The sequence below is a fragment of the Triticum urartu genome, chromosome 6A (assembly GCF_056163025.1).
Source record: "Triticum urartu cultivar PI428250 chromosome 6A, HENAU_Tu73, whole genome shotgun sequence".
NCBI classification, from domain to species: domain Eukaryota; kingdom Viridiplantae; phylum Streptophyta; class Magnoliopsida; order Poales; family Poaceae; genus Triticum; species Triticum urartu.
In genome coordinates, this window is record NC_141878.1 from 574,596,112 (window position 1) to 574,619,173 (window position 23,062).

General features: G+C 44.2%; 3 protein-coding genes across 11 annotated transcripts; 2 read left to right on the forward strand and 1 right to left on the reverse strand.

Annotated features, from left to right (window-relative positions):
• Nucleotides 1–9,138: 9,138 nt before the first annotated feature.
• Nucleotides 9,139–12,364, forward strand: LOC147966506 (uncharacterized). Of its 9 annotated transcripts, none has more exons than XR_015608956.1 (4): nucleotides 9,139–9,682; nucleotides 10,462–10,527; nucleotides 10,719–10,781; nucleotides 12,051–12,364. XR_015608956.1 is itself a non-coding variant. In XM_087528923.1 (3 exons), the coding sequence occupies exons 1-3, from the start codon at nucleotides 9,420–9,422 to the stop codon at nucleotides 12,112–12,114; spliced, it is 339 nt and encodes a 112-aa protein (XP_087385049.1). In that variant the 5' UTR covers nucleotides 9,141–9,419; the 3' UTR covers nucleotides 12,115–12,364. The 9 variants fall into 9 exon arrangements, 1 of the variants encoding a protein (XP_087385049.1); XR_015608958.1 differs by having other exon boundaries at nucleotides 9,471–9,635; XR_015608957.1 differs by having other exon boundaries at nucleotides 9,493–9,631.
• Nucleotides 12,365–12,944: 580 nt separating this feature from the next.
• LOC125515776 (aspartic proteinase nepenthesin-2-like) lies at nucleotides 12,945–14,429 on the forward strand. Its single transcript, XM_048681278.2, has one exon. It carries the CDS (start codon nucleotides 12,962–12,964, stop codon nucleotides 14,303–14,305), a length of 1,344 nt encoding a protein of 447 aa, XP_048537235.1. The 5' UTR covers nucleotides 12,945–12,961; the 3' UTR covers nucleotides 14,306–14,429.
• A 6,862-nt stretch (nucleotides 14,430–21,291) lies between these two features.
• LOC147966507 (uncharacterized) lies at nucleotides 21,292–23,013 on the reverse strand. Its single transcript, XM_087527281.1, has 3 exons — nucleotides 22,925–23,013; nucleotides 21,621–22,579; nucleotides 21,292–21,541 (listed from the first exon to the last, which is right to left on the reverse strand). Exons 1-3 carry the CDS (start codon nucleotides 22,953–22,955, stop codon nucleotides 21,308–21,310), a joined length of 1,224 nt encoding a protein of 407 aa, XP_087383407.1. The 5' UTR covers nucleotides 22,956–23,013; the 3' UTR covers nucleotides 21,292–21,307.
• Nucleotides 23,014–23,062: the final 49 nt, after the last annotated feature.

Consider the following 23,062-nt stretch of genomic DNA (forward strand, 5'->3'; position numbering starts at 1 on the left):
CTTACATTGCAAATTTAGATGGAAAATTGCAAATTCTCATGTCTAAATAATTCATAGCCGACTACAAACGAGTTCTAATTTCACTATAAATAAATAGACAGACAAGTGTTGAAGCTAACTTAGTTTTGTACACATGTGAATAGACAGACATGTGTTCAAACTAATTTCACCATTATAATTAAAAAAGACTACATGTTCTAATTTCGCCATTATAATTAAATAGACAGACAAGTGTTTAGCAGTACAAGAAGAAAACCGTGCCCCTATCGATGAATTCAGTTCGACTAAGAAATAAGAACTGTCATGAGTGGAGAGGCCCCAGTTTCAGAAGTGATGGATTAATACATCTAATTTGCATATATATTATACCTGAATCTGTGGGTTGTTGGTTTCAAACTGAATCAATGTGTGCTGCCCGCTGCCGACTGCAGGGATCAGAACCAAAGTGAGCGGGGATGGATTAGTCCCGTCGGCGGCGGTCTGCGCCGCCGTGCACACATCGGATCGTGGAGCAGGGGATGGCAACAGCCCTGGCCGTGGCCGCCTGACGGCTCACCTCTCGCGTGGGAACAGGACAGGGGCAGGGAGGTGCTGGGGGGCGGTTCGTCTCCTGGATCTGATAGATGGATACTTTTTTGGGGGCGATGATGGACTGATCATGGTGTCATCTGCGTGCGCTACAGCCATTTGGGCCAATGGGCCAACTCGTGGAGTGGAGGGAAAGCCTCTGTTTTGCGCTAAAATACTTTGACCTAGTGTACAGTTTCGTTTTTCCATATCCTATATACTTAAGAAGTTCACCCCCACTATTTGATTTGTCTCAACATGCAAGGTATCCACATCAGCAGCTAACATGTAGCCATCCACACCTCAGCAAAACCGACACATCAGAAAGATAATGTTCGTTCGCCTTAAGCCATGTCATTAAAAAACAATATAACACAGCTAGCTACGAGTCTCCACGGCGATTTGACCGTCGCAGCCGTCGGATCCCTAAACGTGCGATACAGATCGAAGTCGGGCGTTCCTGGTCGCCCGCGCGCGTCGCGTACCGTCTCGCGGGCCGCTGCTCCGCGGAGCGACCTCCTGTTGCTGTCAGTAATTGGGCCCTGAAGGCCCAGTTATTCCCTCTCGTACGGTAACAGCCCAAGTAGCCCAGGTTTCAGTTGTATCCCACCCGGAACGACAGCTCCTCTGTTCCTCCCTGCTGCCCTTCCTTCCTCCTCTCGATGCGGTGGTGTTCCTCACTCCTCGATGCGCCGGTGATCCCCCGTGGGCGTGCGTGACCGCCCCCCCGACGGTATGGTCCACCCGTCCTAAACTTCTTCCTTAGCCCCTCTCTTGCTATTTTTAAACTTCCTGTCTTGCAGCGTCCGTCTATGGCGGCTGCGGCATCCGCCCGCCCCATCGGCTTCCACTGCCGGCTATCCTCGTACTACATCGTCCTCCATGCCTTGCAGCTCTACCTCACGCCCCTTACCCTTCCGTAACTGAAGCTGGAACTGCTGCCTTAAAGGTCCACTGTCCGCCTCCTGACATAATGGTGATGATGGTAGTTAACCTCAGGGGTGATGATGGTGATTAATTTGGTGTTCGTGCGTTACCCCAATCTCCCGTTCTTCCTTCTATATTATGCCTTGCAGGATCCCTTCTTTTCTGCCATCTGTGTCGTCTCTTCACCATGCCTGTTGCCTAGGTCTGTTCTTGCTGTCTATTCATCTTACTCCTTCTAATTCTCCTACATTTTTTTGCGGGTTCTCATTTGGAACTTCCCTCCTTCTTTGCAGGTTCGCAGTGCTCATTCATTGGGATTTCCGTGTTGGAATTGCTCGTGGCTGTGTTGGTTACACCCAATTGCAAGTATGGCTTCTGGACAGGTTCCAAAGCTGACTCTGTTCTTACATACGGTTGCCTTATCATCATCTACTACGTTTTTCTTTGTTAGTTGTTAATTCTATGCGACTTGTTTGATTTTCATTCCAACCAGCCACATCCATTTTCTCTCTTTACTTTCCTTCTCTTGGTTTCAGATTTTGTATAATCTTTTTGTGACACGTGCTGAACCTAAGTAGAATAAAAATGCCGAAACGTTCTCGATTACAAGACCATGGAAGCGATGTGCGCCAGCCACATTGCGCTAGCGGATCAAGTAGAGTCCTTCCCCAATGTAAGCGGGAAAGGATTAACGAACCACTTAATATGCACAATTCAATTGGACGGCCAAAAAGAGTATGTTAATTTACCTCCACGTGTGCTGCTTTACGGCATTTTCCTTACCTTGATAATCATCTTCTATACTGCCATACAAGAATATTTAGACTGCAGGCATTTGGTCCCTCATGATTCCTTGTGGCGCTTGTATGAATTTCCCCTACACTGTAAAACGCCAACAGTTGAAAGATGAGACATCCATTTACTTGACATGATTTCTATTACTTACAAATCAAAAGAAAATCTTGAAACTATTGTATCTAATGCTGAAAAGTTTAAGAAAACTATGCTTAGTGAATGGTTTATTGCAAACCAAAAGTTTCCAGAAGCTCGACAATTGACATATGGCAATTTCCCAAGTGAATGGGTATTGGAACGGACTGACAAATTCTGGAAAAAAGGTGCAAAACTGGTGAAAAAATAGGCCGTGTATATTATGTCCATCCATCTGCTGGTGAGCGTTACTATCTTAGGATGCTTTTGATTGTCATGTAGCTTTGCGGATTTGCTTACCTTCAATAATATCACATACAGTACATCTAAAGAAGCTTGCAGCTCGGGGGTTATTAGGTGATGATACAGAATGGTACACTGCATTTGATTAGGCATCAGCTTAGGTATCTTTTCATTACAATCATTTTGCATTGCAATGCTACTCTTACATGACTGATGATATCCAGCATAGGTTTCGCGTTAATGAGAAAAGCCTTCATTATGGGGAGCTACCCTTCCAGGCCAACAGCGTGACAGCAGTCCACCAAAAAACAAATGTCTTTTGAGTTCAACCAACTGTCTTCTGGTTCAAACAAAAGCATATAGCCAATCATCGGTACAAACCCTCAAGGTAAATATTCCTTTATACTGCAACTATTTAGATTATCATACATGTCATTCACTATCATAATTTCTTGATCTAATTAACAACAAGCTGGTCAGTATTCCTTCAGTTTTCTTCTCACACTGTTATCTTACCATTGGTATTTGCCTCATATGTCTACATGCAAAATAGAATAAATCGGAAACTGGTGAAAACTCCAACCCCATTCAAACTGATGAAATCTCAGTCCACTCCCGAGCTGCCACAACAGACATATCTCCACCTCTAACCATGGTATCTAAATTTTATCCTATATAGTATCGTCCTCGGCTTTCCATGTTGTACCTTACAATATTCTCCTCTTAACTGTTAGACTCCTGAGGCACAAATGCCCCTGATTAGACAATCCCCAGAAACTACTAAAGATAGTGGAACCAAGGGAAAGAGAAATTCTACCAAGAGGTTTGTTCCCCAGCTGCCAATTCATCACATTACTGATTGCTGTAATATCTGCAGAATGACTTGAACTCACACTTCACGTGCCAACTGCAGGACATCAACAGATGGGAAGAAGTCTGCTACCCAGAAAAAACTGAACATGGGTGCCCCGGAACAGAATGCCATTTGAAGACATAAGATTAAAAAAAAGGAAGAGAACAAGCATCTTCGTGCCTTCGCGGATCAAAAGATTAATGTTTGCCTGAATAAGAAAACCTGTGGTTGTCTTCCTTAGCATCCACTTTAGTGTTTGCCATCTGCCCAACGGCCTGCACAAGTCTACCAGACATGTTTTCTTCTTTTGTGCTAATAACAGTATGTACGATGCACTGATAATGACCTTCATGCAACCGGCAACTATACTCTGCTCTTCTTCCATCAATCTTCTTAAGAATTTCATCCAAAATTATTAGTTACGGTTAGGACAACCTTTTGCATTCATCTTTAATAAAAATACATAATAGGATTTTATATCTATGTACTCCCTCCGTCCCGAATTACTTGTCTTAGATTTGTCTAGATACGGAGGTATCAGTCCTAAAATGAGTCTAGATACATCCGTATCTAGACAAATCCAAGACAAGTAATTCGGAACGGAGGGAGTACTAAAGACTGACAAATCACACCAACCACCGAGTTGGCACTTATTTATAGTATAAAGCATCATCATTCGTTGTAAACCCATCCAAATGACTTTTTTACACAATTAAGGTCCATTATCAAAGCCCATAAAATATATCTATCGGTTCTTTCAATCTACAAATAATACTCACCCGTGTACAAAAAAAAACAAATTTACCAAAATATTTATTCGCAGACACAAATATTTCAGAAAAAGGCTATTTAGGAACCAAATTGAAGGGAATTTTGACACCATTAAAAACCATGGTATACGAACTAAAATCAACTACCATCACACTTATCATTTTTATAACATACCATGGATTTTTTTCAAAACCAACATATCTTTTCAGAACAATCTCTTTTATTACATCAAATATGGACGGGCGCAGCAATGCACGCCTTCATGGTCTAGTCTCTTTTTATATTCTACCAAATCGGGCTGTGTGCATGCAAACCTCTTCATATTCCATCCACTTTATATCAAGCTAAATGTGGCAGCCACCCACCGTACGGGGAGACAAAATGAGGCCCCTCCATATTCCATCCATTATCACGTCATTCATTGTTCATATGCCCATCTACTGAATTAAAGCTCAGCTCGGCTTCCTCATGCCCCCTGCTCTCATCTCCATACCACGATCGAATCTTCTACCTACTAATTACCGGGCATGCTCTTGCTGGCGTGAAAAGAAGCAGCGGCGGCGGCGCCGGCAACATCGATTGTAGACTGAACTGTCCGACTAGACCAGCGAAGGTATGCCAAGAAAATCAATCAAGTTCATTGCCTATTTTTCTTACAATCCAAGTCAAGAAATCATTATTTAGATTAATTGTAGTCTGGTTGGTTTGGTGATCTGATGAATGAATTTATGATCGGACCATAGAGACGATGAGGCGTAATTTTGATTTCTTGAACGATTTGTGAACAATTAAATTTTTGGTTGGTTCTTTTTACCCGTCTCTAGATGCTACTACAAGGTTGAACAAGCAGATCAAGAGGCACCAGATCAATCAAAGAGGAACGCCATACCGAGACGACGACCATCAAAGTGGAGCCGTGGGCTGCCATCACAATGATCAATCTCGACGTGGACCTGGATTGCGCTAGATGCATTTATCTCCTCAAGCATGTTCAGTGTTCCGTGGTGATCTTTTAATCATAAGTTGATTCCATTGCAAACACAAAAGTAGCTCATCAGTTTTTTGGTTTCTTCTTTTACAAATCCAGCGCTAATCAGGCTTTCCTAGGATGGAACTCAGGTTCATCTATTGCAAATCATGCATGGTGCTGCATCATATAAGACAACCAAAAAGAATCAGATCTACATGGGCATACTGTTGTGAATGGCATCAGTACGCTGCACAGGGTTGATCGGGCGAGAAGCATGATTTAATCAATAGTGAGCTTCATGATTTATAAACGATCTTCTTTTTCTAAAAAAATCAGACTTTGAGAGAATTTATGTTTTATTTTTTCTTTGGAAGCTATGTTTTCCATAAATGCACAACTATAGCTGTGTTATCGTTGTTTTATGTTTAGCCAAGCATTGAGATGTCTCTATTTAACAGAGTTTTTGTCTCATCACCTCGATGATATTTAGTCCAGGAAAGATATTAATATAAAAAAAATTATATACACATATTCTTGGTCTTTCATCATGTTTTCTCTAGATGCTTACTCCAAAGAAAATTTCTTCCAAACAAAATTCTTTGTCATCAACTTATACTACGTTTTCATAAAAACTCTTCTGTTTTTAAACATCAGTTTTTTTAGCGATTCCCGCAGCAACGCGCGGGATATCATCTAGTATACCTAGTTTTTTGGTAAAAGTAATGGGTATTGAACTGCGGGCAATATAGAGAGCTTTTTTTGCAAGATAGAGAGAGCTTTTTTTTTGCGAGATAGAGAGAGCTTTATTCAAACGAAGGCGTTCTCCTGACGGTCAGCCAATAGGCTGGTCAAGAGGAAGCCGGGAGTACTGTCCTCGAGCCAGCTATCAATCACATTCAATGTGCAAGCACGGTTGGCACATAGATGCGCTGGAACGTTTGCTGGCCGGATTATATGTTGAATTACAAAAAGAGAAAAATCACTAATAAGCTCTCCAATTTCAACTAAGATAGGGGCCACAATAGAATGAGAACTGTGACGAGTGTTCTAGAGATAAACCATCTCCAGGCAGTTCACCTTCATTATCGCATGCGTGTAACCTCGAAGTTTGGCAAAAAGCACACCATCACGCAACGCCATTGCCTCGGCGATAAGAGCATCCGTAACACCAATGTATGGCTTGCACCATGCACCCAACAGTCTATTACTAGACCTTGCCACCCTTGAATTGCATACCCTTAAGCGTATGGCCTTTGTAGGCAGTTGCATACTTTATAATTCTCTTTCTTGGCGTGTTTGTGCAGAGAAACATTCATTCATACATTTATGCTCCAAATCGCAGTGTTGGCCAATCACCTGAACGGGAGGGACACTCATGTCCGACATATCAAGATATACGGGCCACAACCGTAAGTTGAATACTTTACAAGCAGCCAACCTACCATCTATTTGCATTCCGTAACACAAGAATACATGGTCAATAATTTCTACCTTTTCCTTGATGAGAAAGGTTAAATCCAAGCACCGCCAGTTTAGATGTAAAAATAGTACTTAGATGTTGATTTTACGTGCGAATAACAGACAGTTTGTACACACTAATGAGTAATGATCCTGATTTAAATAAATACTTAAGTCTCGTGTTTTTTACTTAGACAGGTCTTGTTATCTTGTGTTTCAGGAACCCTGTGCCCCACCAGCCTTTTCACTTCATATCCAGGGAATGCATAATGTATTCCACCGTCAGGTGAGAATGAGATTCCCTGAACCCTCGCCGCCTCGTGTGGGAGGGATCATCCTCTGTCAAGGTGCAGACCTTGATTGTGGCCTGCGCGCTTCTGTAAGTACGCTGACATGGACTAAGTAGCTGATGAAGTATTCAGCCTATGTTATTGTGGATCGAGTTGCCGCTGAAGCATCATCAGGGTGTCTCTCTCTCTGAACATCTACCATGTAGCTGATCTTGTAGGCATTTCCTATTTGGTGCCACAGGCGCCAGTTAACGTGCATTTTTGTTAACTGGCGCCTGTGGCATCCGTAAATGGTCCGGCCCATCTAGGCGCCAGTTGACGATTTCTTTTTTTGAAAATTCTATGAACTTTTTTAAATATCGATGAATCTTTTTAAATTTCAACACCTTTTTCAGACTGATGAACGTTTTTAAATTTGATGAACATCTTTTTGAAAATGGCTGAACTTTTTTTAGATTTATGAACTTTTTTTTCAGTTCAATAAACTTTCTCTAAAAATAAATGAACCTTTTTCAAATTTCTATGAACTTTTTTCAAATTTCATGAACTTTTTTTTAAAAAAATAATGAACTTTTTTTAAATTGGATGAACTTTTTAAATTTGAATGAATTTTTTTAAATTGATGAACTTTTTTCAAAATTTATGAACCTTTTTTAAAAATATGAACCTTGTTTTTAAAATGGATGAACCTTTTTTCTTTAAACCTTTTTTGATTTCATATTTTTATTTTCGTAACATAGAAAATCAAAAAATAAAACTATGGCAGCACGCTAGTGGGCCGGCCCATGTAGCAGCGCTGCAGGCGCCGGATCGTTAACGGGCGCCTGCAGTGCTGGATAGGAGCTCCCGATCTTGTATCCCATTCCATCAGGAGAGAAGAAGTTTTTTACTATCTTTGAGGGTATAACATTAGGCCTGGGTCACAGCCCACTAGCTTGCTCCGTGCTGGGCCAAGACAGGCAGCCCACGAACTAAACTGACTCGAGAGAAGCCTGCTGACGAACCAAACCCCTTCCCAGTTGCCGCCGTTCGTCTAGCCGTCGAAGAGTGTCGCCACCGCCGCCACTCGTCCAGGAGGGCAGTGACTCCGCTGCTCGTCTAGGAACCCCACGACCCCGCATCGCCACTCGCCCAGAGGTGTTGTTGCTCGTTCAGGAGGGTTGCTGCCCGCCCATCCAGCCACTGCCAATCGCAACACCTGTCGTCTCCGGTTGTAGCTCCCGCCGCAGACATGTATTTGAAAAAAAATGTAGGCATCCCAACATATATTTGAAAAGTGGGCCTGCTCCCGTCATGTATGAGAAAAACTAGGCATTCGAGCATATATTTGAAAAAAAATGTTAATCTTGTGTTTCAAAAATGTTAAACATCTATAACAAAATGTTCCCGATGTCCTTGTATGAGAAAAAAAGTTGACATCAAAATATATATTTGAGAAAATGTTAATCATGTATTTCAAAAATATTAAATGTGTATAAAAAATGAAAAAAAACATGCAAGGGTTTGTGACATGGTGATAAACTGTATTGACATTGTGTTCTACATCGTATGTTCACGGTAAATAATTTATATGTATATCTCATCATTAGTCCGTGGCAACGCACGGGCACTCAACTAATAGTATCTAAAATGCCATCGAATCTAGCACTAATACACATCTTCGTCTCTTGCATTGGATACCATGGGTGTTAAATGATGGAGATATGCAAAAATCTAAAATGTCACTTAATCTAGCACTAATGCACATCTCGGTCTCTTGCATTGGATACCGTGGGTGATAAATGATCGAGATACACTACACCACAACCCTTGATTGGGGGCAATTAACTGCCGGCAGAAATATTATAACAAAGGCAAATCATCTGCCGGGAATTGTTCTACTGCCGGTAAAAGTACTTAATGGCAGACAAACGGCCGGCAGATGTCCAACAACTAGGGCACTTACACTGCCGGGAACAATGCTTCACTTCTTAGGATAGATTATGTGCCGTTACAAATGAAACAGGGCACTGTATCTGCCGGGGATTATCATGGGCCGGACCGAACGAATATTGGCCCATACGAGTGATGGCACGTAAGAGCGCGCGAGAAGCAAAATTTTCGGTCCAAAAGGATAAAATCCCCAAACTCCATCTTAGATCGAAATCGACCGGCCCGTCCACCTCCTCCAAGACCTAGCCGCCTCCTCGACCACCCTCCTCCGCCGCCGCCACCACCGCCGCCCACCCTTCGCGGCTGCCGAGCGCCCTCCACCACATCCCTGTGCCAGATCCATCCCAGACCATGCCGCCGACCACCGTCCACCACACCCCAGCGCCAACTCCCTCACCGACCACGACGCCGAGCACCCTCCGCTGCCCTGACCACGATTCGCCACACACCAGCAACCCCAAGCAGCCAAGCCTCCTCCATGCGTTCTCCCCTGGAATCACCCCCACCAGCTCTGCCGCTTCCAGAAGCTCCTCCCTCGAGCAGCGCCGCCGCTTCCAGGAGCCCCTGCCCGACCAACGTTGATGTTCCAGAAGCTCCTTACCCAAGCAGCGCCTCCTTCTCTAGGAGCCTCAGCGCTACCTCATCGTCCTCTCCCCCAAGCAGATGCCTGTCCTGCGTTCTTTCCCCTGAGTAGGTCTCGGCTACCTCCGCAGCCCAACCAATGAGATTTCTCCGTGTCTTGTGAGTTTGATTAGTCTCATCTCTGTGATTTGTGAGGTTTGGTTTGTGCACAGAACAACTGCTATAGTTTTGAAAATTTCTTGAATTGTTACTTTGTTAGATAGAAACTACTCCAAAATAGAGTTTAAAGAAATGAGATTCAGACATTAGACTCCAAATGAAGTGATGGTTTAATTGAATGATTAGGTAGAAAATACTCATTGGAGCAACAGTACCAGCTGATATGGTCGTGTTCTGAAAGTAGACCATAACCATACGTGTAGGCTTTTCATAATCCAATATGTTACCTGCAGCTGAGGATTTATGTGGAATACAGATTACTCTATACTTTTATGACCAACTCGTTATTGTTACTCACAACCTTTTCAGTTCAGGCTAGAACAAGAAAGCCAAAGTGTCATGTTTTGCCCCTAAATTTCATTTTGCATAGTCAATAAATTAGAAATGGCTAGTACGGTAATACCTTTAATAACAGGAATGTGAATTTTGTAAGCTAGCTAGGCCATACATGCACTTCCATCTCTGTCATACAAGTTGGGCAAACTTTGTGTTTGGATATGTACTGCACTAATTGATATAGGTAATTATATTCTTGATGCTACACGAGGTTTGTCTCCTTTTATCGCCTGCTAATTGATGATTGGTGATTATAGTAGGGCATGGATGCTGATTTATTTATTTTTTGCTAAGAGTTTGTATCATGTGCCTTTCTGTTCTCATAGTGAAATGACAATGGTGCCAATATGGTATAAGAATTATGATGCTTTAAATGCTGATAGGGCCATTTACGTCCTCTGATTCGTTGCCCGAGCAGATCTACAGCATCCTCTACTTCTTAACTGATGGTGACATTTCTTTGCTATTCCTACAATATAGATAAATGATATTCTACTATTAGTTTTCCATTTCCTGAAACGACACCTTTCAGTTCACTATTCTGCTGTGCTAGATTGCATTCCTTGTCGGTATTGTATTTCTTGTTGCTTGTAGCAGATACGACTGGTATGCATTTTGTTATTATTTTTTTCTTTAATAGAAGGCAAGCTGGGGACTGGTCCATTTGCAAAAGCAGCAATGCAACCACAAGCAAGCTGAGGAGGTAATATATATGTTTCTCTTGGCTATTGCTACGTGATACTATTTCTTTGTTGTTTGACTTTGGAAGGAACTAATTGATCCATTTCTGTTCAGATTAATTTCTGGTGTATACTAGTGTAGTATCAGTTATCAGTATATCAACTGCTTATAAGATGCATTTTAATTTTTAAGATTTTGCACCCTATTTCTGCCGGATACTTCTTTCATGGCTACTGTACCAAAATATGTGCATAATACTTACATTGATGACACTTTCTAAATGCAACACTATATACTTATGTTACAAATAAAAAATAATATATATATTTCTTTCGGAAGTACTATATAATTCTTTAATTGCCAAACAGTATACGTCATCTCAGTATCTCATTGAACACCGGCCAGTAAATAATTACTGATTTGAGTCATTACAGAAATCATGTTACAAACCACTAGCTACATAGTACAATGGTACAGATGAAAGGGCACAAATGCTCGCAGCCTTCAGTTTGCCAAGGCATTTCTGTTTTGTTAGCAGCCCAAATATTTAGTAAATACAGTGTGCTTCATTAACATCTCCTCTCCTCTCCTGCTTATGCAAACAGAATGGTCGTTCGGATGGCGAGTGTGTTTGCTTGCGCAATGTTGATTTACATATATTTTGATTATAGAAACCAAGTCATCATACAAAAACCAAAAAAATAAATCCCTTTCTTCTTGAAGATGCCGCCATCTTTCTTCTTCTATTCTGTTCTCTTTTCCTTGCTCCTCTCTTTATGATGCTTCATCTTATACTTTATGTCCTGTTCTCTTTTACTTTGTTCTGCTAGCTCCTTAACAAAAGCATGGAACCAGGAACTGAACAGTTACTCCCCATTAATAGAACCCAAAATATGTCCTTTTTTGCTGCGTTATGTGATTCATGTTAGTAGTGGGATTTGTTGCTTTTGCACAACACGCCACACGTTCAACATTTTGTGCTTGTCTTTGGATAGATATGCCAACTGCCTAGCTGAGAAGCCACTGACTATTACAAGTACATAGTTCTAGTAAGGGACAGTGAATTGTACATGTTCCTGTTTTGTCATATTTGCCCATGGAAGATTTTTGTATGCGCAGTGCAAATAATTCTTGTTTGATCAAATTATGTAATATTGCCTCTTGCTTGCTGTGATGATGAAGTGCTGCACATATGGAAGTTTTATTTAAAATCCAACATGTCCAAATTGTTAATGTGTCAGATTTAAAATCTGAAATAAGAGCTCCATTTTGAATTTTTGATCTGTTGCAGGTGCCTCAAAGATACACAAGTTGATCTACAGGCTGCCCTGAAGATTTGGGAGACCTACGACTAAGTTGGTGGAGTGAAATTGTAATAAGCCTTGTTTGTTGAACCTGGAGATATTGGCACGTTTTACGCTCATTTTGTTTTTTGTTTTGGCACATAAGTCACAAGTTTTACTCTCATTTTGATTGTGTTGCACATCCAGAAACATATGTTCTTTTCCTTTTTGTTGCACGTCCTTGTATATTGTTGTCTCATGAATGTATCAAAGGAAAATACATATTTTGTCTATTATGTTTATCGAATGAAGTTTAAGATTTTGGATGAGGCCTATATGTAATGTTGATTGAAGTTTATCTATAAGTTGTATGATCTATCTTGATTGCTTAATCACGCAGTGGTAATACTAAATTATGTATATGTTGCTCAGAACGTTTGCTAGTGAAACATAACGTTATGGCATATAAACTGCCGGGTGACCATATTTGTGCCGGCAGTTTAGCTGCCGGTAACTGTAGTTCCTATGCTAAAACCAGTCTGCCGGGAGAAAACAAACTGCCGGGAAATACATTGGTCGTGGCAGAGATACTGCCGGGAAAAATTTATCTGCCGGGAGAAGTTATCCCCGGCAGCCGTTCTTGTGGCAGTTCTATCTGCCGGGAGAACGGCTCTCCTGGCAGTTTGTCTGCCCTCTTAGTGGCTTTCTCCCGGCAGATTATATGCCATTGCATTAGTGTTGTGGTGTAGTGATATGCAAATCTTTCGGCCTGGCTATATAGTAATTAATTTGTGATGATCGGAGTTTGTTGCATGATTGCAATGTATCCCCTGCAACATTAATCCGCCGCCCAAACGATATCCGTACGTCAATATATAATGGTGTTGCAATCGGCAGCCACGGCAACCAGATACATAACATGGAGATCACCGTCTCCACCGTGCTGCTGCTTGTTGCCGGTGTGCCAGTCCATGTCCTGCCTACGATGTGCACGGCGGTCCGTGGCTTCAGCCTCCCGCTGGTCGCCAACCACGGCGGGGGCACGCACCGTGTGGACGCCGATGGCTTCATGGTCGTGAACACCACGAGCTTCCACCACCGTCCCTCCCTGACGGCCCCCCCGAGGTACACGTATGGCGTGGCCGTGACCATTGGCACGGGCCGCGGCAAGGGTACCCATTTCCTCGTGCTAGACACGGCCAGCAGCCTGCCGTGGATGCGGTGCGTGCACTGCTTGCCGGTGCAACGGCAACGTAGCCCGGTGTTCGACCCTAGCCACTCGAGCAGCTACCGCCCTCTCCATCCGGCGAACCCCCTGTGCCGGACGCCCAACCCCATCCACCCCGCCGGCGACAAGTGCTCCTTCCACCTCCCAGAGGAGGCACACGGCTTCGTCGGCGTCGACACCATCGTTCTGGGTGATCCGACTTTGCCTATCCATGGCATCGCCTTCGGGTGCGCGCAGGCCACCGAGGGGTTCGACACCAAAGGCACGTTCGCAGGCACACTGGGCATGGGCAGGCTGCCTTCCTCCCTTATCATGCAGATCAAGGACCGTGTCGCCTGGCGCTTCTCCTACTGTTTGATCGGCCCAGGTCACAGCCAGGACCGACATGGCTTCATCCGCTTCGGCGCCGACATCCCGGAGCCCTCGCCTCTAGTCCACCATCGCATCAAGATCCTTCCCACGCCGCCACACCACCCGCACGGTGCCGCCGACTCGGCCTACTACGTGAAGCTTCTGGGTGTGAGCCTCAACGGGTCCCCGATCCAGGGTATCCACCAAACTATGTTCGAGCGGCGGCACGACGGGTCAGGCGGGTGCTTCGTGGATGCCGGCACAGAGATCACCCATCTGGTGCCGGCGGCGTACACGCTCGTGGAGGAGGCGGTGGCCCATGTGGTGCAGCAGTGGGGGTACAAGCGTGTGCGTGACCGCGACTTCCACCTGTGTTTCCGGGAGGAGCCCGGGATCTGGTCGCGCATCCCGAGGTTGACGCTTGACTTTGAGGGCCCGCCTACTCGGCACGGGGAGCCCACGCGCGCGCACCTGGAAATCGGCTCCCGGCACCTCTTCTTGAAGGTTGAAAACGAGCAGGTGTTGTGCTTTGGTGTGTACCCCACGACCTCGCGCCACCCGACGGTCATCGGCGCCATGCAGCAGGTGGATACGCGATTCATTTTTGACCTCAGGGCCAACACCATCACCATCCACCCAGAGAGCTGTGAAGCCGACACCGAGCCCACCCCGTCCGAGTGGTGACGAGGCTTGTACCATTCATTAGCTACTCGTTGATCATTAGTCACTCATGTTTAAGACCGTTGTGCACCATCCTTAATCGAGTGGCATGTCAAGATATATAATAAACCATGGAGATTCATGCACAGTCTCCTCCTATTTTTAGTTTCACTTTAGCAATATGTAAGTTGCCTGAAAATTGAATTAGGGTCAGTCGATTTTTCTGACGTTGATTGCTGCTTCAAGATTCGTGCTTCCTTTCTTTTTCTGTTGTGTGTTGTTTCTGATTTGGGCTGGGAATTCAACTGACCAGTGTTTTGGGCGAGTTAAACCTTAGCAGGCTGAAGCCCATCAGCCCGTCTGACGACCCAACCTTCCTCTATCTTCTTTTGTTTTTGTCTATCTTATTTTTCTATTTTTGTTTGTTTTTTCTTTGTATTTATTAGACGTTTTTAGAATTTTATTTTGTCGCTATTTTTAGGATGTTTGGTGGGTGTAAATGTATGTACATAAATACGATATAATACATGCAAAAGTGCCCTATTATATAATTATTCTTTGCATATTATACAAAATGCAATTTTAGTGCAAAGTTGTGTCTGTGTTTTTCTTAATTTTTTTATTTTCAAAGGGTAATACGAATTCACTAATTAATTCTTCTTTTAAAACATTATTGCTTTGATTTTATTTTTGATTTTATTTATTTTCATTCTTCTATAAGGGTAACACCAATGCCACTAATTCATTGCTTCTTAGAATTTTTTGCCATAATTGCACTATTGTATGCTTATTCTTGCATATTTTTAATATGCACAATTTTAGTGTATATTTTGTGCAGATTTTTCATTATTTTAGTTTTATTTCTACTTAAAGGGTAAATACCAATGCCACTAGTTTATTCATCATTACAATACTTCATTATTTTTGTTAGGTTTTAATTTTTATTTGATTTTCTTTCTTTTAAGAGGGTAATACCAATGTCACAAATTTGTTCTTCCTTTTTTTTAATAAAAATTCCACTATTATATGCCTATTCTTGCATATTTTTTAAAAGCGCAATTTTCGTGTGTATCGGGTGCAAATTTTGCTATTCTTTGTTTTAGATTGTATTTCTTTGTTTTAGTTTTTATTTCATTTTCTTTCTTCTTAAAGGGTAATACGAAAGCCACTATTTCATTCTTTCTTAGAACACTTCATTATTTTGATTTTTTAGCTTTTGTTTCATATTGTTTCTTCTTTAAGAGTAATACCAATGCCTCTAATCAATTCTTCTTATGAATATTGTTTTTTGCAAAAAAATCCACTATTATGTGCTTATTCTTGCATATATTAAAAAAGTGCTATTTTCTAAGAAAGAATCCACTATTATGTGCTTATTCTTGCGTATATTTAAAAGCCACAATTTTTTTTACATTGTGTGCAAATTTTCTTATTCTTTGTTTGACACTTCTTTCTTTTGAATGGTAACAGCATGCCACAAATTTATTCCTTCTTGGAAAACTTTTTGTGAAACTTTCATTACTATATGCTTATTCTTGCATATTATGAATAAGCGCAATTTCTATGTAAATTGTGTGCAATTTTTGTATTTATCTTATTTTATTTTTTATTTCCTTTTTTGAAGGGTAATACCAATGCCACTAGCTCATTCTTTCTTGGAAAACTTCTTTTCTTTTGTTGGACTATGGTTATTTTTGTGCTCTATTGCATTCGATTGCAGGATGTGCCAAAAAGTTGAGAGATTATACAATTTAGATATGATTTTTAGCACATGGGTGTATCTATATAGTAGGTTCTGCTTTATTCATTTCTTTGATCACTTATTCATTTTTGTGTAAAGTAGTTGGCCGCAGTGGCGGAGAATGGAAAATAAAAACTAGGTGGGCCAGCCCTAGAGGAGAACACAGAGAAAAAATAGTCTTGCCTGTGCCTGTGGAGTGTTGCTTGCTAGTGTAGTTTAGCTGATAATACAGTCTTGCAGTTGCATATCGGACTGATCAGCTGGTTCGAGCTAGCTAGCTAATAGTAGCCGACTTTCCGTTTCAAAAAAAAAAAGTACCGACTTGATAGATCATTGGTGCGAGCCAAGGATATTCAGTATTGGCGAAGCGAGCCAACGTTGTACGTACCCATGCAGTGTCGGACTGCACATATTGACAGTATAATTTTTCGGACATGGGCTGGGCACCACGGCTGCCTTTTTCCTCGAGTAGCTCCCGTCTGCGGTTAGCTAGTTGTTAAAGAAGAAGAAAGTGACTGACCCAAATTTTAGATTCAGTCACCTGACATTTAGTGGCTCCCCTTTAGTTTAGTAGGAGATTCAACCTAGACTTGTTCATATCTTCAAAAAAAGGGAACCACATCATTAGTTAGTTAGGATCCGAAAATAACGCTCTGATGTTAAGAACCTCATGTACATGGGCTGCCCCTCTTCGACCAGCAGATTCAAATAGACTTGTTCATACCATGCTTCCAGGAAATTGAACCGGTGGACCTTTCAAAGCCAGTAGGATGGGTTCATATATCATTATCTGGCACTGATCGCCGGTATGGATTTTGTAAATTAAAGGGAAAAGTATGTTTATGCTGAAAAAGGCTTTCATCCCGTTTTATATATAATGCACAGATCACCAACAACTCAGTACAACACACGCCATCAACACATACGCACACACCCAAGGCAGGATACATAGACGCTGAGCGCAGCAACACCACCCCTAGCATTACAAGAGCCACCGGGGCCTCAACCGTGAACACGCCACCGCGAAGAGGAGAAGCTACATACGACGCTCCGTGTGCTCCAAGGCGGTGCCAACAGGAAGGTTACGACACAGAAGCGCCGCCACCGCCCGACCCAAGGATCAGGGTTTCCCCCAGAGCAACACGCCGGGCAGCGAGAGTCGCGGCGACGCCTTCAAGAAGGGAACGAGCTTCGCCGTCGCCGGTCAGTCCGAAGATAGAACAGGTTTTCACCCCGACCAATATTCACTGCCACCGAACGCCGCACCCTGGCTACCACACCGCCCACACGGCCATGGCCACCAGGCAGCACCAAGTCACGGGCTTTGCCCAGAAGCACCGCGACACCACCACCAGGGCCGCCGCATTCCGGCGCTCCTATGTCCTCCGGTGGTCATTTCTACCTCTTTTCGTGTGTGGGGGTTAAACATTTCCGGATTGGACCGAGACTTGTCATGCGGCCTTGGTTTACTATCGGTAGACCGCCTGTCAAGTTTCGTGCCACTTGGACTTCGTTTGATACAACAACGGTTAACCGAGGGACCGAAAAGGCCTCGTGTGTGTTGCAGCCCAACACCCTTCCAATTTGGTCCAAAACCCACCAAAAACCCCTCCATCGTCTAGAGCGTTCGATCACGATCGCGTGGTCGAAAACCGCACTCCATTTGGAGCTTCCTAGCTCCCTCTATCTATAAAACTAGTCCCTCCTCCGAAATTTCGGGTCTCTCCAACCCCTAACCCTAAAAATCTCGTCGCGCCGCTGCCGGACACGTCCGTCCCGGGCAGACGAAATCGCGCCGCCGCCCCGCACCAGTGGCGTAGCGCCACGTGGCGCTTCACCGCCCCCCGCGCCGCCGACCCGGGCAAGCCCATCGCCGGCCCCCGAGGCCCGCGCGCCCACCGCCGCCACCTACCACGCCACGCCGCCTCCCCGCCTCCTCGCGCCTCGCCGCCGGCCTGCCGCGCCTCCTCGCGCTGCCGCACTTCCCCTCGCCGGCCACCACACTTCCTCGTCACCGGCGACCGCTGCTGCAGCTCCGGCCGCCGCCCCCCGCCGCGTAAGCGCCGCCCGAGGCCGCCGCCCTCCGCCGCGCCTCCTCCCCGGCGACCTCTCCTCCGTCCGGCCGCCTCCACCGCCGTCTTCTTCGTCGTCTCCGGCCGGCCATCTTCAAAAATCGCGCCCTGCTACAGTAACTCCGGCCGGATCTGGAAATCTCGGGTTGACTTTTTCATCCCGAAACCCTAACTTTTTAGCATTTTTCTGCATGCCATAACTCTGCATCCGTAGCTCCGATTCATGCGTGTAGCATATCAAAATGTTCGGTCGGACGAGTACATCATTTCGTCTCATTGCATCATTTTCATTTGAGCTCATCTTGATGCCCGAAATGCTGTTGGAAGAGGGCTATGTGAGGAATATGTCAGATCTCTTTCAGCAAATGGCTTTTTGTCATTTTTCCATGTTTAATGTGTGCATGCTATGATCCTGAGCTCTACATGTGTTTTGTTAAATGCCATGCCATCTTTACAGGGGTGTATTCCATGTATTTTTGTGATATTTGTGGTGACTAGCACAAGCATGCAAAGTAGCCTACTCGTTGATGCTGATTTCAGGGACTTAGAATTTCACCAAGTCCTTGTCCTGTTTTTGTTTTTATGCCATATGTTCATGTTGTTTCCTAGTGATCCGTGCCTCTTTTGAGGATGATCAGTAAGGATGTTTTGTTAACATTGTGGTGCTCTATCCATCCATGTCTTTGTTTGCATTTATGGAGCACCCTAGCTTGAATCAATCGAGTTCTACTTTTGCTATAAAATGTTCCTGGCATATTGTTGACATGTTTAGCGATTTTGCCGAGGATGTTGCTATTGATCCGTGCATGCTATGTTGTTGTTCTTGCCATGTCTTCTTGATGGGTGTATTCTTAGTTTGTCATGCCATGCTCTGTAGTGAGTGCATCGGGCTCGTAAACATGTCTACTCGTTAACTGTTTTGCATGCTCCAGTTTTTCACTAAGTCTAAATTTGTTTGTGTTTTTACTATGTTCACATGCTTGCAATTGTATTTTCTGATCCCTTTTGGCTCAAAGTCACCAAGGGACTTTTGTTATATGCTTATAGTAGCTTCATGTCATGCCTTGCTTTGCCATGATATGTTCCTATAGCATGTAGTTTTCATGCTCTAAAGATTGCTTCCTGATGATAGATTCCAGACTTGTGTTAATTTCACCAAGTCTGAAACCTGTCATCATTTGCACTTTTGCCATGCTTGTTTGAACCTGTTAATGGATGAATTAGCCGTAGCTCAGTGTTCATGTTTGTCAAGAATCATGAGTGGATCCCTACCATGTATTTTGTTGTTATGTTTGAGTGCTGTAGCATATTTATCTTGATGCATTTAGATGGCCACTTGCTGATTATCGCAGACCGGTGCCATATTTGTTTTGCTTGCCATTTCCAAACCGTGCATCCGATTCCGGTGATCTTTATATCGGTTTCAACCGAAATCATCTCACCTTTCCAGTGGCACTCTTGGATTTCCAAGTTGAGGCCAAGTTCAATCATTTATTTGCAAATCATGCCTATGCATCACATATCGCATCCCGCATAGCATACCATGTTTGCATCATGTTGCTTGAGCTTTGCACGTGGTTGATTATGCTCCTTTTGCTTGTTGTTCTTGTTTGGGTAGAGCCGGGAGACGAGTTCATGAAAGAGGAGCCCGTTGAGTTCGCTTACGAGGATCAAGGCAACTCTGAGTACTTTGCAGGCAAGATGACCATACCCTCGAAATCACTTCTATCTTTGCTTGCTAGATGCTCGCTCTTTTGCTATGCCTATGCTACGATACCTACCACTTGCTTATCATGCCTCCCAATTGCCATGTCAAACCTCTAACCCACCATGTCCTAGCAAACCGTTGTTTGGCTATGTTACCGCTTTGCTCAGCCCCTCTTATAGCGTTGCTAGTTGCAGGTGAAGATTGAAGATTGTTCCTTGTTGGAACATGTTTATTGTTGGGATATCACAATATTATCTTGTTTATATTAATGCACCTATATACTTGATAAAGGGTGGAAGGCTCGGCCTTATGCCTGGTGTTTTGTTCCACTCTTGCCGCCATAGTTTCCGTCATATCGGTGTTATGTTCTCGGATTTTGCGTTCCTTACACGCTTGGGTTATAATGGGAACCCCTTGACAGTCCGCCTTGAATAAAACTCCTCCAGCAGTGCCCAACCTTGGTTTTACCATTTGCCACCTAGCCTCTTTTTCCCTTGGGTTTCCGGAGCCCAAGGGTCATCTTTATTTAAACCCCCCCCCCCCCCCCCGAGCCAGTGCACCTCTGAGTGTTGGTCCAAACTAGAGCCCTGTGCAGCGCCCCCTCGAGGAAACTCGAGGTTTGGTTTTAGTTGTATGGAGCGCTCATCTAAGTGTGCCCTGAGAACGAGATATGTGCAGCTCCTATCGAGATTTGTCGGCACATTCGGGCGGTATTGCTGGACTTGTTTTACCATTGTCGAGGATGTCTTGTAACCGGGATGCCGAGTCTGATCGGATTGTCTTGGGAGAAGGAATATCCTTCGTTGACTGTGAGAGCTTGTGATGGCCTAAGTTGGGACTCCCCTGCAGGGTTTTGAACTTTTGAAAGCCATGCCCGCGGTTATGGGCAGATGGGAATTTATTAATGTTCGGTTGTAGATAACCTGAAACTTAACTTAATTAAAATGCACCAACCGCGTGTGTAACCGTGATGGTCTCTTCTCGGCAGAGTCCGGGAAGTGAACACGGTGTTGGAGTAATGCTTGACGTAGGTTGTTCTAGGATCACTTCTTGATCATAGTTGTTCGATCGTGCTTTTGCCTTCTCTTCTCGCTCTCTTTTGCGAGAGGTTAGCCTCCATATATGCTAGTCGCTTGCTGCAGCTCCACATCATACCTTTACCTTACCTATAAGCTTAAATAGTCTTGATCGCGAGGGTGCGAGATTGCTGAGTCCCCGTGACTCACAGATTACTTCCAAACCAGATGCAGGGACCGATGATACCGTTCCAGATGATATGACCGAGCTCAAGTGGGAGTTCGATGAAGACTCTCACCGTTACTACGTGTCTTTCCCAGATGATCAGTAGTGGTGCCCAGTTGGGCGATTAGGGACTTTGTCGCATTTGGGGGTTGATCTTTATTTTGGTGTCGTAGTCGGACCATGAGTGTATTGGATGAATGTAATGACTTATTTATGTAGTTGTGTGACGTGGCGAGTGTAAGCCAACTATGTACTTTTCTCCTTTATTTATTTACATGGGTTGTTGTGAAGATTACCTCACTTGCGACATTGCTTTCAATGCGGTTATGCCTCTGAGTCGTGCTTCGACACGCAGAAGATATAGCCGCATCGAGGACGTTACAAAACCCATGCCCCTTCGTTTTGAGATACAGGTCCAAACCAGAGAAGTTGGTGACCATATGTTTATGTATCTCGGACTCAAAGCGGAGCTCTGCATTTCGAGAATTAAGTGAATCCTACAAAATCAATTTCGCAACATGTCATGAACAAATCGATTTAGCCCGTACATTGAGCGAAGGATTAAATGAAACGTACTTGGGCACACATGTGCAGGGACAGGACATGGACGATGGGGCACCGCAAAGATGTGTTTTTTCCTAGGTCCGCCTGCCCGTTCCTCTCTGTCGTGGTTAAGCCCACCTCCAAGAGGCCCCAGAGATCAAACCTGTATAACACCCTGGCATACGAGCACCGCCACGAGACCTTCTCCACCATTGATGCTAAGACGGAGACCCCGAGGTCGCCGCGGGCATGGAAGTGCACTGTCAATTGCTTAAGCATGGCGGCCTTGACGTCAATACGGGTTGTCCACATGTTCCTGCTCTCTACAACAATTTCTTGCAACGACTGTGAGTGCATTGTGAGTTTGTCCATGCTTACCAAACCGGTGTTGTACACCGTGAGCAAGCGCAGGCACGAGCAGCAACGGATCAATGCAGCAAGGTCGACGTGGCAGCCTGAGAGGGAGAGTCTCTTCAGTGAGGGGAACCCGGCACATGCCCGTAGTGGGGCCAAGAGGAGGTATCCAACATGCAGGGCAATGGAGGTGGCGTAGTCCAAGCAGGGCAGGTCCACGCCCGAACAGTGGACTTGTAGATTCCGCGGGAGGGTGAAGCGCAGTTCGGAAGGTGTGAGCCTTGCGGCGACACGTAGTAGAGAGGAGACACTGGAGGGGAGCATGTCATCTTGCAAGGGGATGCTGATGTCGAGGAGGAGTCGATGAAACACCCTGGGACAAGTGGCATGGTGGAGAGCGGTCTCGAGCGAGCCGAACAGGACATCATGGAGGGTGATGGTGACCTTCGGGAGGCGGGTCCAGAAGCTGTGCCACCGGTGGGAGGGGATGCATGTACGCACTGCAGCACGGGCGCAACCGAGGAGCTTGAGCACCTGGAGGAGCAGATCATCTGAGAGGGTGCTGATGAGGTCTGTTGAACCATGGGAGCCATGGCGCGATCCATCGTGCGACTCCGACTCCTCCATAGAAAACCCACCTACAAATAAATTATTTTAGAGAGTGATATAACTCATGGGGCAATAGTATGCTCTTATACTACCTTGCTTTGTTTCCAAAATCAACACTCCAGAGTTTGAAAGTATATCTTGTTATTCTTGTAGTTCATTATTTATTTTCTACAAATTTGGTCAACCTTAGACTTTCAGACCTTTGATCAAATTTAGAGGAATCAGTTTATTTTCTTTTTTGTAGGAAAGCATGAGTTTAGAGTGTACAAAAGATAAAAGTAACTATCACGTAGATCTAGGAAATATGCTAATCATGGATAAGATAAAAGTAAATGTTGCTTCTAGGAATATGGTAATCATGTAAAAGTGCTAACCAGAAAAAAAAACCAATGCTGCTTTCCACATATGGATACTCCCGGAAGATGTTGTTTATTTGTGTGCACCAATCATCACTGGGCACGTCCTGATCTAGCAGCCTCGCCGTCACACTTTTGAGCATGGGCGCACATCTA